The 17,056-nt window shown below is 38.7% G+C and overlaps 1 protein-coding gene across 1 annotated transcript; it reads left to right on the top strand.

The window, feature by feature from the left end:
• The first annotated feature begins 11,680 nt into the window (after positions 1 to 11,680).
• Positions 11,681 to 16,559, top strand: LOC137028187 (CD48 antigen-like). The gene is made up of 4 exons (XM_067396958.1): positions 11,681 to 11,732; positions 13,202 to 13,519; positions 16,185 to 16,472; positions 16,531 to 16,559. Exons 1-4 carry the CDS (start codon positions 11,681 to 11,683, stop codon positions 16,557 to 16,559), a joined length of 687 nt encoding a protein of 228 aa, XP_067253059.1.
• The last annotated feature ends 497 nt before the right edge of the window (positions 16,560 to 17,056 follow it).

Below are 17,056 nucleotides of genomic sequence, written 5' to 3'. Positions count from 1 at the left end.
TCCAGGGGAGAGAGTGGTGCAGTCACCATCTCCTGAAGAGCAGTCCCTTCCACTTCTGAGTCGCCCATCTCAGGGCCACTTGTTCTTCCTCTTACCAGCGGGTTTGGCATGAGCCTGGATGGGCTGGGTGGTCCTCTTGCAGCTGACCTGCGGCTGATGCCTGGGTGGAGGCTGCTGCTGAGGCAGCAACGACGGCACAATGGAGGCAGCAGCTGCCCACCAGGGCAGGATGTGCTCAAGAATGGGAAGAAACTAGTCGTCCAGCCTTGAGGGTTCGGGAAACAGTGGAGGGTTCCACTCACAGTCTATTCTGGGTCTGACTCGGGCAACGCTACGGTCCCTGAAGGAGGTAACGTAGCCAAATCTTCATCTCCAGATGACTCATGCTCACCCTCCGATGCAACGATCGACATACTGTCTTCCTGTCGAGCCCCGAAGGAAATGACTGGTACTCCACGGGAAGATGCGCTCTGCCAGAAATTTAAATGGCTGTGGTGTGCAAGAGGAGTGTTGGGCCCGAGGAGATGGTCTTGTCAGGGAAGCCAACACTGTAACCCTCAGATCACCAGTGCTATTAGCCTAAGTAGCCCTTTTCTGCTATCTACCAGAAGAGGAACTAGATTGGGCAATAGGCAAAGGGACTCCACCCCGTAAGAGGAGCTCGAGTCTCGATCTCAACACTGCAGTGGGAACATGCGCATCTACGAACGCAGCCTCAGTGTGTTTAACACCCAGACACAAGCGACAACGTTAGTGACCATGAGCTGGCGCCAGATAGTGACTGCATCCAGAAACACACAAGCGCAACCGAAAATGATGCAGTGTCACACCCGTGTTTGCTCTTTCAGGGAATTTGCTCCCTTGAGTGCCGAAGCACGCAGGGGAAATTGTTGCTGTGTACACTCACACTCTCATTGAAGACGCAACCTCTCTGCTGAATGAACAGCACTTTCTCAATGAAGGCGCAGACTCTCAGTTGTTTGTGAGCTCTCAAAAGTCATGGCCACCGCTGACAGCACCGTCACACCAGCACGAACGAGAGGCAGTTTCCCAGAAAAGTAGACTTTGCTGAAGAAACACCATGAATGAATGCAGAGCTGAACACATAAGAAACACTCAACTCTGAAGCGAAAGACAATTATCCAAGGCATCCACTTCCGTATTTATACCCGCACAGTGGGGCAGAGTGCGTGATGCAAAGGTTGTATGCAAATGTTTTAGTTTACACTCGGAGAGGATTGGTCTCCCTAGCGTGATCCCATTTCATTGTTTAATTTCAGGCGTGGAGTGACCAAATGAAACAGAACTGACCAATATATGAGTTATGATTCACCACTTATGATGTGTTAAGAAAGCACTGAGATATTATTCCATTGGTTCTGCTTTTATTTTACAGTTGTATAATATCAACAATCATAAATGTGCAACTACAGAGACAAAAAAAACAATGCATTTTTAACAATGTTTACTTTTAACAAATATACAGAAATTATACAGAATAATAGATCGTTTAAATCATCAAAAATATAAATGCAACATTATCCAAAAACAGAAAGAAAAGAAGAAAAATATATAGCATTGTAACTTTTGATGTATTGATTATAATAAAGGATAATAAAAAGGAAACCTGTTCTCGCATTTGTTACAACCTGACCCTAAAGCAGGATCATAATACCCTGTATAAATAAACAATTATATAATTATTAATAATAATAATAATAAATATAGCTGCAAGCAGCAATTACGGGGCCAAGCACAAAAACGACACAAGAAGCCAGCCAACATGGCTGGCAGCATCAGACCAACAGCAGCAGTTAGCAATTAGAAAAAAAAGTTATTAGCATTTTTGTAAATTTTGTTATAACTTTTGACCACAAGGTGGTGCTGGTCCGAACCTTCTCAGGCTCTTTTAGGGCATTGTCCTGATGACCCATACCAAATTTATGAATTTTGGTCAAACCCATCAGAAGTTATAAGCAAAAATAGCCATTTTTCATATCTCCGCACCAGTAGGTGGCGCTGCGCCGAAACACTGCATGATGCCTCAGGTCATACTTGTGATGACAGGTACCAAGGTTGGTCTAAATACGATAAAGCAGTGCAGAGATACAGCTACAAGAGTGTGTTTTACAACATGCCTCAAATTCATTGCTCCGGTATACGAAAACGGTTTGACTTATCAACTTGAAATCCATAAATTTTTGTCGGCATGGTCTGAAGATGATACGGTTCAATTTTGGTGAAAATCGGAGCAAAGGTCTAGGAGGAGTTTGAAAAAGTAGGTTTTTAAAGAAAAACAATATGGCGGACAGGAAGTTCAGCTGAATATGGCAAATTTGATATCTATGTTCTCAGCATGACCCAAGGAATCTATTGAGACCAGTTTCATTACAATCGGTAGATATAATCAAAAGTTATTAGCATTTTTGTCAATTTTGTTATAACTTTTGACCACAAGGTGGTGCTGGTCCGAAACTTCTCAGGCTCCTTCAGGGCATTGTCCTGATGAACCATACCAAATTTATGAATTTTGGTCAAACCCATCAGAAGTTATAAGCAAAAACAGCCATTTTTCATATCTCCACTCCAGTAGGTGGCGCTGTGCTGAAACATTGTATGATGCCTCAGGTCATGCTTGTGATGACACATACCAAGTTTGGTCTGAATATGATAAAGCATTGTAGAGATACAGCTTCAAGGGTAATTTTTGCATCACATCTCAAATTCTTTGCTCCGGTATACGAAAACGGTTTGACTTATCGACTTGAAATCCATAACTTTTTGTCGGCATGGTCTGAAGATGACACGGTTCAATTTTGGTGAAAATTGGAGCAACGGTCTAGGAGGAGTTCGAAAAAGTAGGTTTTTGAAGAAAAACAATATGGCGGACAGGAAGTTTAGCTGACTATAGCAAATGTGATATCTATGTTCTCAGCATGACCCAAGGAATCTACTGAGACCAGTTTCATTACAATTGGTGAATACAGTCAAAAGTTATTAGCATTTTTGTAAATTTTTTTATAACTTTTGACCACAAGGAGGCGCTGTGCCGAAACTTCTCAGGCTCCTTCAGGGCATTGTGCTGATGACCCATACCAAGTTTTGTAAAGATACGTTAATGCGATCGTAAAATACAGCATTTTAGCACAAAATTCAAAATGGCCGACGGCCAAAATTTATGATTTTTGGACAAACCCATCAGAAGTTATAAGCAAAAATACCCATTTTTCATATCTCCGCACCAGTAGGTGGCGCTGCGCCGAAACACTGCATGGTACCTCAGGTCATGCTTGTGATGACATGTACCAAGTTTGGTCTGAATACGATAAAGCGTTGCGGAGATACAGCCTTACTTCTGTTTTCGCAAGCACTACGTACAATTCGTTCGTGAGTTTTTCGAAAACGGTTTGAGGAATCAACTTGAATTCCATAACTTTTTGTCAGCATGGTCTGAAGATGATCTGATTCAATTTTCATGAAAATCGGAGTAACGGCCTAGGAGGAGTTCGAAAAAGTAAGTTTTTCAGAAAATTCAAAATGGCGGAAAAATTTTCATGACGGAAAATGACGTCATAGGGTGCGATCGATTCGTCTTGACCCAAGGAATCAGAGGAAAAAAAGTTTTGTTTCTAGCCCTTATGGTTCAAAAGTTATTAACATAAACATAAGTGCAACTTTGGACAGCTGGTGGCGCTAGAGGGATTGAGATAGAGACTCCAAATTTGCTGTGGACAAAGGTCAGACTGTCCTCTAACTGTGTGCCAAATTTCACAACTTTCCCGCAAGCGGTTCTATGGGTTGCCATAGACTTCAAGAGCGGAAGAAGAAGAAGAAGAAGAAGAATAAAAAATAAAAAAAAAAAGAACGCCAACAATAACAATAGGTGCCTCTGCACCTTCGGTGCTTGGCCCCTAATAATAATAAAAAAATAAATAAATAAAAAAAAAGAACGCCAACAATAACAATAGGTGCCTCCGCACCTTCGGTGCTTGGCCCCTAAATATATCAATGCATTTTAAACTTAAACCATATAAGAGCAGTGCACTTTTGCATGTAATGATATCTGAATGAAACCACACACTGAGGAAACTCAAATGCCACTTACAGATCTCAGAGACCTGAGATAGATAGTACCCCAGATATCACCCGATCTATATTATGTCCATAGTATCTCATCCGATCATAGCGCAGCCTCCATTCATCTGTTTGAACAATAACAAAATACTCTGTTAAATATACAATTTCTTTGGTGAATTAGAAGGAAATACATATTTTTTGTTTTCTTTTAAAAATATTTTTCCACAATAAATCTTATTTCCATTTTCAATCATCTGTTTGTAATATTCACCGTGAATCTGCCCCGTACGGAACCAAACAGTCATCAGCAGAAAAACAGTAACAAAAGCAGAGGGTATCAGACTTGGAACTGGAATTTTGAAAGACAGACAGTCATTATTACTGGAGAGCAACTGATTTTACTGATATCTTTGATACTTTCTACTTTGGTCATGAATTGAACTGTTTGATAAATGGTGCCATCTGGTGGACAGCTGGCTCAAACAGCATCAGCAATGAGCTAAATAGTAAACATCTGCCCTGAAATACTGACTTAACACATTTTTCATGTTTCATGTTTGGATAGTTCACCAAAAATCCTACATGCATATGTGGCTTGAGATTTTGAAAACCCAAAAAGTGCATCCATCCATCATAAAAGTAATTCACATGACTGAGGGTGTTAATAAAAGCCGTCTGAAGGGAAGCATTAGATTTTTGTAAGAAAAAACATCCATATTTAAAACTTTATAAACCATAATATCCAGCTTCCATCAAACATCCATATGTAGTCAACTTCTTGCGCAACATAGGAGAAGGTGAGAGTACACATTTCCTGCGGTTCAAACAACCCTAACATAAAAATAAAGTCAGTGTGGTTATTAATAAGTGAAGCTGCTGATGCTGTTTGTGGAGTTGTTTAATCATCATCTGTTGAGATCTTGAGAGATCAAATGTCTTTCGTCTTCAGTTGCTTTTATCTAAGGCTGTGGCTGAAGTCAGTTGTAGTTCTTGTGTTTCTTCTTTCCTTCAGTGATTCTGCTTGATAACAGGCTTATTAATAAAATATAGATGACTCTATATTTAATATAGGCAGATTTTGTGGCTCAGATAAGGTCCAGTTTAGGTTTATTTCTTTGGTCTTGGCTGACATGTGGCATTGCTGTGGCCTGCTTGTGGCCCAGATCTGGCAAACAGAAATGGCCCACACAAGGACCGTAATTCAGCACAACATGTGGCAGGTGTTGGCCAGATCTGTGCCGAAACAATGTTGCTATCTGGGAAATAAGGCTGGGCAGCAATCTCAGAGCAAAACAAACCACTGGTCACAAATTAAAGCTCTACAAGGGGAGTTTTTAAAGAGAAAGAGGATCTTATCGCATTCGCGTCCACATTCGTCAATTCGTTCTACATTGTGTAAGAAGTTACATTTCAGTTGTAAGCTGAATACGTACAGATGTTTGACAGAAGCTGGTTATTATAGTTTATAAAGTTTTAAACATGGATGTGTTTCAAACAAAAACCTATCACTTCGCTTCAGGAGGCCTTTATTAACCCCCTGCAGTCATGTGGATTACTTTTATAATGGATGGATGTACTTTTTGGGGCTTCAAAATCTGACCCTCCATTACAAAGCTTGGAGGAGCCACGATATTTTTCTTTAATATAATTCTGATTGTGGTCGTCTGAAAGATGATAGTTATATACACATTATATGGCTTAAGGGTGAGTAAATCATGGGATGATTTTCATTTTTGCGTGAACTATCACTTTAATAACATTGGTCAACATCATGTGATTATGAGAGTGACATACAATGTGAAAATTGTGGCACTCTGACATGCATGCAAAGGTGGTATGATATTCAATTCACAAACAGGTTTACAAATACAATAAAGTAAATAAAAACATTTATTGTGTCAATTTAACAAATGTTTTCTAAAACTGCTCAAGAGAGAAGTGTCCTGAATGAAACTCACCAATGACAGTAACAGTGAAGTTCCTCATGATGGTGAAAATGCTCTTGATGATCTTTAGTTTATAGAGTCCAGAGTGTGCGTATCTGATGTTTGTGATGGTCAGAGACCTTGCAAACCGATAACTCAGCCTCAATCTGTCTCTGAATCTCTCATTACTATCTTTCCACTGAACATCTGTACCAATCAAACTGAGATCTCCAGTGACTAGAGCGATGAGAGTGTCATTAAAATACCAAGCTATCAGATTATTTTGTTCCCTTATACCAGAGTCTAAAGTGACAGATTCTCCCTCCATGATCTTCTTTTGTTTTGCAGCAGAAACACCTGAAACACAAACCAACAGATGCTGGAAGGAGCCATTATTGACCCTCATGTTACACATTTTACACACAATTTAATGCATTACTAAAATGACCAGATTAGAATATTACTTTGTAATAATACAAAATTGTTTCATGTGATCACAAAATGTATTGTAAATGTATGTCTGAACATTAATATTATATATAAAAAAAAAAAAAAAAAAATATATATATATATAAATATATATATATATATATATATATATATATATATATATATATATATATATATATGATGTTATTTAAACATAATAACCTGCTTTTCACTCAACTCACCCCAGACAATAACCTTGAAGATCTTCTCACTGTCGCTGTTGCTGTTAAACTGTATTTGATATTTTCCAGAGTGTGTGTTTCTGGTGTTTGTGATGGTCAGAGATCCAGTCTGATAATCCAGTTTCAGTCTGTCTCTGAATCTCTCATTATCTTCATCACACTGAACATCTGTACAGACCCTACACAGATCTGTAGAGTTGTAACTGAAATGTCCAGTGATTTCCGCAATGAAAGTGTCTTTAAAAAACCATCTAATCTCCTCTTGTTGGTCTGTTGTAACACCAGTGTGTAGAGTGAGTGAATCTCCCTTCACCAGAATCACTTCATGTATACGAACACCAGAAACACCTAAAGAAGACATGAAGTTAATTAAGCCAAACACAATCATATAACAAGAAAGTGCTGTGAAAATATTTTTCTTTGTTAGAATGGAAGGCGGAAGCACTATGAGTTTCAACTCTTTAATTCATTTTAAAATATCCAACAAAACAATAAATTAGTTGACAGGTTTTTTTTTTTTTTATATTTAATTCATAATTAAATTGAATATTTAATTGTGGGAAGAAATTTGAAAAGGTTCTTAAGGGTTTATGCACCGCATATGCTTTTTATGTATTGTTTATATGTTTAAATCCTGCAACCAAATTGCGTTCAGGAAATGCGATAAATGCAATACGAAATGCAATGCATGAAATCAAACAGCAGAAGAACATAATTTTATGATCTTACACTTCACTCACAAACACCTTCTCATACAAATCCCCTTCCCACACATTAGAGATCATTGCTTGTTTTATCAACCCCTAGACCACGGTTAAAATTATTTATTTGACTTTCCCCCTTAAATGTTAATTAGCGGTTCAGAATAAATGACCAATACGCAATTTTGCATGCTATAATTTGGTACAGCAACCTCATCAAATCACTATTTTACTAGATAAGCAGACAATGACAAGGCGTAAGTAGCAGACATGAATGAACACACACAATAACCTGACAAAGAGGAGAGAAGAGCATGATAACTAAATAGCCAGGTGATCAGGGCAAAGGAGGAACAGGTGAGAGATATGTGATTAAGATAGCGGACAGCTGTGCAAAAGCATATGTGCAGTTCGGAGAGAAAGGAAAATAGGAATCAAACCAAACTCCTGACACATAGATAAAGATGAATAAAACTGAATAAATTTAAACTAGGTCATGTTCAAACTACACACTTTTGGTTTCATTATCATTCGTAAAAGACTAAATAAATGCACTTACCATCCATTAACACACACACTACGATTAAAATAAAGACCATCATTTTACAATAGTCACAGAATGCTGAATCTGTGGAAATAAAAGCTTTTGTCCATGTAAACGCACAAGTAAATTTGTGTTCTTTTGAAACTAAGTGGTTGATGACTGCTTGTGTCTGTACCTGCTTGTTTCGCTGACGTATACCCAAATGATACGCCCAGAAAACAGGTTATGCAACATGGGTATTTTTTCTCAGAGTATGTGGGTAACCTCAATGTTCAGTCCCAAAAACTGATGTAACTTTCACAGTATGCAAGTAGCCAGATCAATTTACTCTCTAAACATAACCTGCTCCAGAGCAAGTCATCTTCTAGGGACAGGTAAACCAAAAATGAAAATTCTGTCATTAACTCACCCTCATGTTGTTCCAAACCCATACAACTTTTGTTCATCTTTAGAACACAGATTAATATATTTTAAATTAAATCTGAGAGATTTCTGTCTCTCCATTGACAGTCCACACAACTACTTTGTCGCTTCAAAAAACGTATAAAAACATATGAATCAGGCGGTTTAGTCCAAATTTTCTTGAAAGATTATATCACTGTATATGATGAACACATTAAATTGAGTCTTTTATTTCTATATGATGAAATGTACAATTAGTGGAAAAAACGTTTTCTATGTAGCAAAAATATTTCAAGACATTTAAAGTATCTGCAAAATGGATTTTTAACATCAGTGAAGCCTGGTTGAGTAGAGTATAAGCAAAGACAGATATATATATATATATATATATTGTGAATGGGAGACTCAGGCTGGAGATCCAAGTGCAGCGTTTATTAAAGTAGAGTGGTCGTACAGGCAGGGTCAAAACAGGAACAAACAGGAACAGTGAGGAACAGGCAGAATCGTAGTCAAGGGACAGGCAATGATCAGGACAGGCAGCAAAGGGTCAAAAACAGGGAACAGGCAGACAGGGAATACAGAGAAATGCTCGGAATTGCAACAACAGTTAAACAATACTTCGCGGTGAGGTGGTGTGAGTGGAAGTCCTTTATAGTCCTGATAATGAGCAGCAGCTGGGTGTGGTGATTAGTGATTAGTGTTAAGTGTGTGCAGGTGAGTGGCAGAGAGGATGATGGGAGATGTAGTCCGGGAAGTGACAGGAACTGACGGTGATCGTGACAATATATATATATATATATATATATATATATATATATATATATATATATATATTATATGAAAGATTATATATATATATATATATATATATATATATATATATATATATATATGGTGAATTCAGGTTGATTGGGACACTTTTACCAAGTCATCTCAATGGCAAAAAGTGTCCCAATCACTCTGAATTCACCCTATATATATATGTATATATAACACAGCTGACATATATGAACTAATGAGGAGTGGGAAAACTGAACAAAGGAACACATAAAGTAACTCGAAAAACAAACTAAAAGTAACAGAACATAATGGTGACATATCATGCAAATCTGTGGTGGAAGTGGTGTGACAACTGACCAAAGAGGAGCCGGCAGGATGAAGGAACCCGGTGGAGCCACAAGTCCGAGGGTCTCCGGTAGAGCTGAAGGTGGGAGGCGGAGCTGCAGGATCCTCTTGCACTGGTGGTAACACGACCTGCGGCTCAACATCATAGCAGGGCTTCCATGGAGACAGCGCGCAGGGTTGTTGACATCTGGCATCTGCGGGGCTAGTGGACTGGCTGAGCGTGCGGTGATGGTGCAGTAAGAATCTTGACAGAATAATGGTGAGTATGACACAGTTCATGTAGGTCGATAAGAGGAATAGATAGTCCATACAGTCAATAGTGCTGTTCAAAAACAGTGATGATGATGAGGGTACCAGGTGGGATAGGGTGGGAGTTGATAGTTCCTCATTGAAGTTTATCAATGAGTCCTTGTTGTCCATCTTCACGGCTCCCTTGTCCGCTGATGTTGCAGGCTGTTCAGACTCATGTTGGAGCTCCAGTGCCGGGGCAAGGGTCAGCTCTGGCTGACGCGTCACTGTGGGTGGTAGTTCTACATCTGTGGGGGGCACACATGAGTTCTCTGTATTTATGATTTTGATAATTATTTATACCAAAACTGTAAGTCTGATCAGTCAGAAAAGATATAGCAAAAAACTACACATCAGGGCCCAGGTCTCTACTGAGTTTGGTGCTTGTAACCTTAAAGCCCTAGGAAGAGATAGTCAGCCTTTTAGTCTCAGAATGTACCGAAGCGGGACTCAGGCAGGGATCCAATTGCAGAGCTTTTATTAAAAGTGAGTGTGGTCGTACAGGCAGGGTCAAAACAGGAACAAACAGGTACAGCAAGGGACAGGCAGATCAATAACAGACAGGCAGACAGGATATAAACGCTCAGAACTGTCACAGGGTGAATCAAGACTTTGCAAAGAGGTAGTGTGTGTGTGGGTCTTTTATAGTCCAGGTCAAGAGCTAAGCTATATGTGGCAACAGATTGGTGTGGAGTGAGCATGTGACTGGCAGGGAGGATTATTGTAGTCCGAGTACTGACAGGAACTGGCGTGATCATGACACAGAATAATAATAATAATAATAATAATAATACGTTTAAATAGAATATCAATGTGTTGACTTTCTCAACATTTTTTCTCTTACATTTTAAATGTAACACAAGTACCCCATCGCCCTCAAGTGTCCAAAATATGAAAATCTTTCCCATCTAGTGTGCAATGTAAATATACACTTCTGTACTAATAAGAATTAAAGAACCAATAATTTGTTTTTTTGAACAAATAATAAACTCAACAAATTACATAAAATGTCATAATAGGCTAATGCAAGCTTGTGCTAGGCTAATTACGAAATTATTAATGTCGAGTGATCAGTGGTCTGTTGCACAAAGTCTGCTACTTTTTACTCAGGTAAGTTCGCATTTAGTTTGAGCAAACTCTGAGTTTTCAGACTAAAGAAGGTGGGTTGGTTTTCCTTGGTTACCCTGCTTCGGAGCAGGTTTTATTCTGGATTAGTGAACACAAACCAAAACTGGACCAATCAGCTCTGAACAAAGTGACATATATTTGATGCAATAAAGCCACTCCCCCTCTATCTCTTGCTCCAAATTAATTAAGTTTATAGTGATAACATTTTAAAGATTTTGCTGCCAACTGTTAGGCTAATTATATTTACATTTAAAATTTTAGAATTCTGTATATGCACTGACTCTCGTGAGAAGTCAATAATGAAGCTTTCCATGTACAATGTGATTGGCTGTTTGCCGCATATGTCACACTTTTAGGTGCACATGCCTTACAAACTCTGGATCAAACCTGAGTAAACTGAGAACGATTATACCGAGCAACAGCTGATCCTAATCTAAACCAGGCTGGGTTTGTTTGGATTTGTCAACTCTAAACCTACTCTGAAACTCCTAGTTTTGTTCAATTAGTTTCATGCAATGGGCTTCTGAGAGCTATAAAATGAAACACTCACCACTCCTTTTATTGCTCACCCAAACAAAATAGGCATGACTTACCAAGCTGGAAAACCCAGACTGAGATGAAAATAAAGAGATGATACCGCTATCTCAAAATGTACTGTATGTAAACAGAGAGTGGGGTAAGATGAGCCATTTTTTTAAACTTATGTGGTCCTTACAATAAGGGAAAATGAAGTACAATGAAAGTATTTAAAGTGATTTCAGGATGCTTCATATCATATTAAATGATCAGAATAGTTCTATGACAAAGGGATATACAAATATGGCTTCTTATAAAAAAGTGTTCCTGTGGCTCAATTTGCCCCAGGTTAGGGGTAAGTTGAGCCGAGTCAGTAGGTGGGTGTAAACTGACCATCTAACTGAAACCCATGTGCAATTTTGAAGATAACATCTTTTAAAAGATTACCTCTTTTGAAAACTAAATAATCAAATATCTGTTTACAAATATTTATATTTATTTTCTTAAAGCTACCTTAAATAACATAAAACCAACCATATGAAGTTGAAATTTCAATATCTTTAATTGTTCGTATTTCTGAAACAATATGTTGAATACTAAAGTTGTAACCTTCCCAAAAACAGACTAAACACAGAATTTGTTACTGAAACTAATGAATATTTTAGTCAAAATGTTCTTGGTCTCGTAGTTTTTCTGCAATGTCAACCATGTTTTTCATCCGAATTACTTATTTTAATGGTTTGCTAGTAGAAGACAGGCTGCCTTGCACTAATCTAACCCAATGGGGTAGGGTATATATTAGACATACCAAGCCCTTCATCTACAAACTAAACATACATCAAACAAAAGGCTGATTTCATGCACAAGCTAACTGTCTACCCAACAGATCACATCAGATTTCTGAAGTAAATCAACCGCAGCAGGTTTCAGTTTGGCTCAGAAAGGCAGCTGCTCGTGCCTCAGTAAAAGTGGTAATCTTTGTGAGATGGCAGATAGTCTTTGACATTTACAACAACTGAATGTACAACTTGAAATCTATTAGATTTATTTTATCATTACATTTAGTTTGACTAATCCAGTTTTCCACCATTCTACTTTTTACTGCTTACACAGTCAAAAAACTACCTCTCAGAAACCATCAATCTTAAATTTGTAAAAAATGTTTTATTCCAGTGAGTTAACCCTTTGGCATTCCTGTAAAATTAGCCTAAAATGCCTAAAAAAGGCATACCCAAGGTAAATTGCATGCTGCTCTTGAACCATGTGGAGTATATGCATGATTTTTATCTCTTTTGAAAGGTATGGTTGCAGCCGCTAACACGTTAATGTCTAAAGAGCCAGAACAACTTTTAAGATCATTACTAGTGTGCGTGTGAACTAGTAGGGTGGTCAAACTCTCTCGTGGGAGGACTCACAAACCAGCTTCAGTGTTATCAGCAGATAGTCTTATTAGATCAGAGTTTTCACTGAACAGCTGAAGAAAATGTTTCACACACTTGTTTTGTTCTGTTTGTGTTGTCTAATTGGTAAGTTATACATGCATTTTTAAGCTTAATTTATTTCCGTTTTGGAGTTAAAAAAAAAGACGCTTCTACTGTTCAAATTAAAAGATTTGTGTTTGTAAATGTCACAGATATTATTGTGAGATTTAGAGTACTTTTAATTCAGTTCTCTTTTCAGTATGCCTGCTATAATGAGCCAAACATAAAAATACGAAACTAGTACGTTTCTAGCAGAATTAAACTCATCTGTCTTTGCTGTTGTTAAATGTTTGTGGCTTTGTATACCAAAAAGAGTATTAATCTGTGTAAATCTGTTCTCCAGGTGGTTTTGGTGATTCACTGTCAGTAATGGAGGGAGACTCTGTTACTTTACACACTGATCTTACTGAAATACATGAAGATGATGATATACTGTGGAAATTTGGAGCTGAAAAGCATGTTATAGCTGAAATCAGTAAAGATTCTGGAATCTTCTCTACATATAATGGTACTGATGGGAGATTCAGAGACAGACTGAAGCTGGACGATCAAACTGGATCTCTGACCATCACAAACATCACAACTGAACATGCTGGAGTTTATGAACTACAGATAAGTGGAGTAAAACTGACATCAAAAACATTCAATGTTTCTGTCTATGGTGAGCAGAGATGTCATTTGTTGAAATGTTCACATATTCTCACTTAGTAAAGGAAAAGTTGGTTCAGTACACGTTAAGATTAATTGACAGAATTGCGTTTTGATGAGTCAAAAAAAAAAAAAAAGTTACTCTGAGGCTCTTACAATTAGGTCTATTTTTTAAGATATAACAGCCCAAATGTAAATGTAAATGCTTAGTTTAATAAAACACTGTAATTGTTTGGTAAAACTAAAGCATATCATAAATTTAAAAAATGAAATCAGTTGTTTAAGGGTTTATGCTTAGAACAGGAGCAGCGTAAACTCGAGGACCACACAAGGACTTCACTGATCTGGAGTGTCTCACCAGCTTCCCCAATAGCTCGCTTTGCGTCTTCTTTTTTCACTAGCCTCAGCAAGCAATCCAAGGCACGCCTACCAGGTGGTGACCCTCTGGGAAATGTCATTGTTTGTCGAGTGGGTGCTGGTGAACAATGGATCGGTGTTTACCATCCCACATAGCTATTTTTTTGGCCCAGCTTTACGGTTCACCTTTTCCCTCAGCCCACATGCCGCAAATAATGGCGGTCCTGGAGTGGCCCAGATCTGTATTAAAGAATCTCGGCCAATTACTAACCCATAACTGGCCCTGCACCGGACCTGAATAGGTTTTAGTGTTGGTACCGATTCACAGTCTTAAGTAAACCAGAAACCCCAAAACTGAGCCACAACTGGGCCTTATCTACACTGCAGAAAAAACAAAAGCAAAAAAAAAAAAAACATCGTAAAGGTCAATCACTGTTAGCTATGGCTGTCAAACAAAACCAAAAAATTAAAGCATCCTATTTTTAAAAAGTGCAAAAAGCATTTACAGAAATATTCATTAAACTTTTTACAGAAAAACGTACATATATATACAGAATTAACTACATGCATGACTTAGTATGTAACAGCCTTTAAATAAAGCAATATGCAGCATAACACCAATGTTTTCTGGCTCATCCTGGACTGAAGCTCAGGCTCTACTCTTCAGCACAGTGATGGCCCACAAAACACACGATTCAAAGAAATAATAAAAAGTTTAGAGCCCTACATATTGAATGCAAATTGCATAGCATCATATTTTTTCCCATTGCATCGTGTTGTATTGAATCGCATTGTGTTGAATTGTAATAGGGGTGAATCGTATCGCATCGCATCGAATCGATAGCTGCTTCATATGTATCTTTAATGTAACGTATCGCTGGCTATGCATAGAGATGCACACTCCTAGTCTCCAGAGTTCCTGCTCAGCCTCCCTATCTCACATCCTCTTCCAATAACATGCAGTTATAACAGCCAGTTCCTCAGCCCCACCTCCACTGGTTCACTTCAGCCCCTCGACTTCTCTAACTTCACTCCGTGTGGATCTCCCATTGGTCTTCTGGTTTCCAGGCAAGTGGATCCCCGGGCTCCACATCCAGCCGCTGATCCTGTCACTCTACCTCAGCCTGTCGACCTGTCAGCTCCACCTTGGCTCCTCCCTCCCTTGGCACCACCACGGATGATTGTCCTTAAGGCTCTACCGGGTTCCATTGTCCCTATATGGCTTTGCCTTAGTCAGATGTCAATAGGACTTAAATAGGACCTGCCTGACAAAGTGACGAAGACCAAAAGATCCTCAAAAGCTACACATCATGTTGAGATCCAAAGAAATTCAGGAACAAATAAGAAAGAAAGTAATTGAGATCTATCAGTCTGGAAAAGGTTATAAAGCCATTTCTAAAGCTTTGGTACTCCAGAGAAACCACAGTGAGAGCCATTATGCACAAATGACGAAAACATGGAACAGTGGTGAACCGTCCCAGGAGTGGCCGGCTGACCAAAATTACCCCAAGAAAAGTATCGCAGCATTTCAGAAAAAAGAACATCATACTAACAGTAAAATATGGTGGTGGTAGTGTTATAGTCTGGGGCTGTTTTGCCACTTCAGGACCTGGAAGACTTGCTGTGATAAATGGAAACATGAATTCTGCTGTCCACCAAAAAATGTCCGGCCATCTGTTCGTGACCTCAAGCTTAAGTGAACTTGGGTTCTGCAGCAGGACAATGATCCAAAACACACCAGCAAGTCCAGCTCTGAATGGCTGAATATAGAAAAAAAAGAAGACTTTGGAGTGGCCTAGTCAAAGTCCTGCCCTCAATCCTAATGAGATGCTGTGGCATGACCTTAAAAAGGCGGTTCATGCTCAAACCCTCTATTGTGGCTGAATTACAACAATTCTGCAAAGATGAGTGGGCCAAAATTCCTCCACAGCGCTGTAACAGACTCGCTGCAAGTTATCGCAAACATTTGATTGCAGTTGTTGCTGCTAAGGGTGGCCCAACCAGTTATGAGGTTTAGGGGGCAAGCACGTTTTCCACACAGGGCCATGTGGGTTTGGATTTTGTTTTCCCTTCATAATAAAAACCTTCATTTAAAAACTGCATGACGTGTTGTGTTGTGTTAAAATTGTTTGATGATCTGAAATATTAAAGTGTAACAAACATGCAAAAAAAAAAAAAAAAAATCAAGCACTTTTTCACACCACTGTATAACATAACAATGCACTGTCAAAATTCAAAAGTTTCTGGGTGAATGAGTAACACAAGTTTCAGTGCCAATTTTCATTCATCCATATTTCTCTTTATTCTTTCGTGTTTTTCAGCTCATCTGCCTGTTCCTCTCATTATCAGTAACTCTTCACAATGTTCTTCATCATCATCAAATTGTTCATTGGTGTGTTCAGCAGTGAATGTGAGTCATGTGACTCTCTCCTGGTACAAAGGAAACAGTTTATTGTCCAGCATCAGTGTGTCTGATCTCAGCATCAGTCTCTCTCTACCTCTGGAGGTGGAATATCAGGATAAAAACACCTACAGCTGTGTGCTGAACAATCCCATCAGCAACCAGACTCAACATCTGGACATCACTCACCTCTGTCACACGTGTGCAGGTACGGTGATATTAATATTGATTTATACAGTGCTGATGTTTGATAGTGTTTGTTGTAGATCAGATGGACAGATTCACTCACAAATGACTCATTTTGTCATTTACAGATCAAAGCCTACCATTATTGTACACAGTGCTGATCTCTGCTGCTGCTGGACCTCTGTTGATTGTAGCTGTGGTTGGGGTGTTCTGGATCTACAAGAAATGTATAAAAACAGGTCAGAAAAGCAAGCAATTAATGTGTACAAATATTAATAAAACACAAATATTGAAAACTTTGTCATTTTCACACATCTTGTTAATGCAGTCGAAACCCAGGAGGAAGACAGAACTGATCCAGCATTGTATAAACCAACAACACGACAAAAGGTAAAAAGTTGTAAGAAGTTGTTGCGGTCAGTTAGTGTGATTGAGGTTTACAGCTACAGACGTGGACGGTTTATCAACTCCACCATCATTATTATTACTGCGGTTCATCATTATTCTGAGCTCAAATATTAGCATCCATTGGTTGCTTTGTAGACGTGCTGCAAAACTGTCTTTGCTGTTGCTTTTGTCTGAAAGGCAATCATTCTCAGCACAGAG

This window comes from Chanodichthys erythropterus, chromosome 10 (genome assembly GCF_024489055.1).
Source record: "Chanodichthys erythropterus isolate Z2021 chromosome 10, ASM2448905v1, whole genome shotgun sequence".
Taxonomy (NCBI): Eukaryota; Metazoa; Chordata; class Actinopteri; order Cypriniformes; family Xenocyprididae; genus Chanodichthys; species Chanodichthys erythropterus.
The sequence above is the reverse complement of the archived record's forward strand: the minus strand, read 5'-3'. Positions and strand labels throughout refer to the sequence as shown.

Bases quoted from the DNA above. Each gene is read 5' to 3' on its own strand.
- LOC137028187 (XM_067396958.1), top strand. From the start codon at position 11,681: ATGGCTTCTTATAAAAAAGTGTTCCTGTGGCTCAATTTGCCCCAGGTT. The intron at 13,520-16,184 runs GTGAGCAGAGAT...CGTGTTTTTCAG, and splicing joins ATTCAATGTTTCTGTCTATG to CTCATCTGCCTGTTCCTCTC. The intron at 16,473-16,530 runs GTACGGTGATAT...TGTTTGTTGTAG, and splicing joins CCTCTGTCACACGTGTGCAG to ATCAGATGGACAGATTCACT.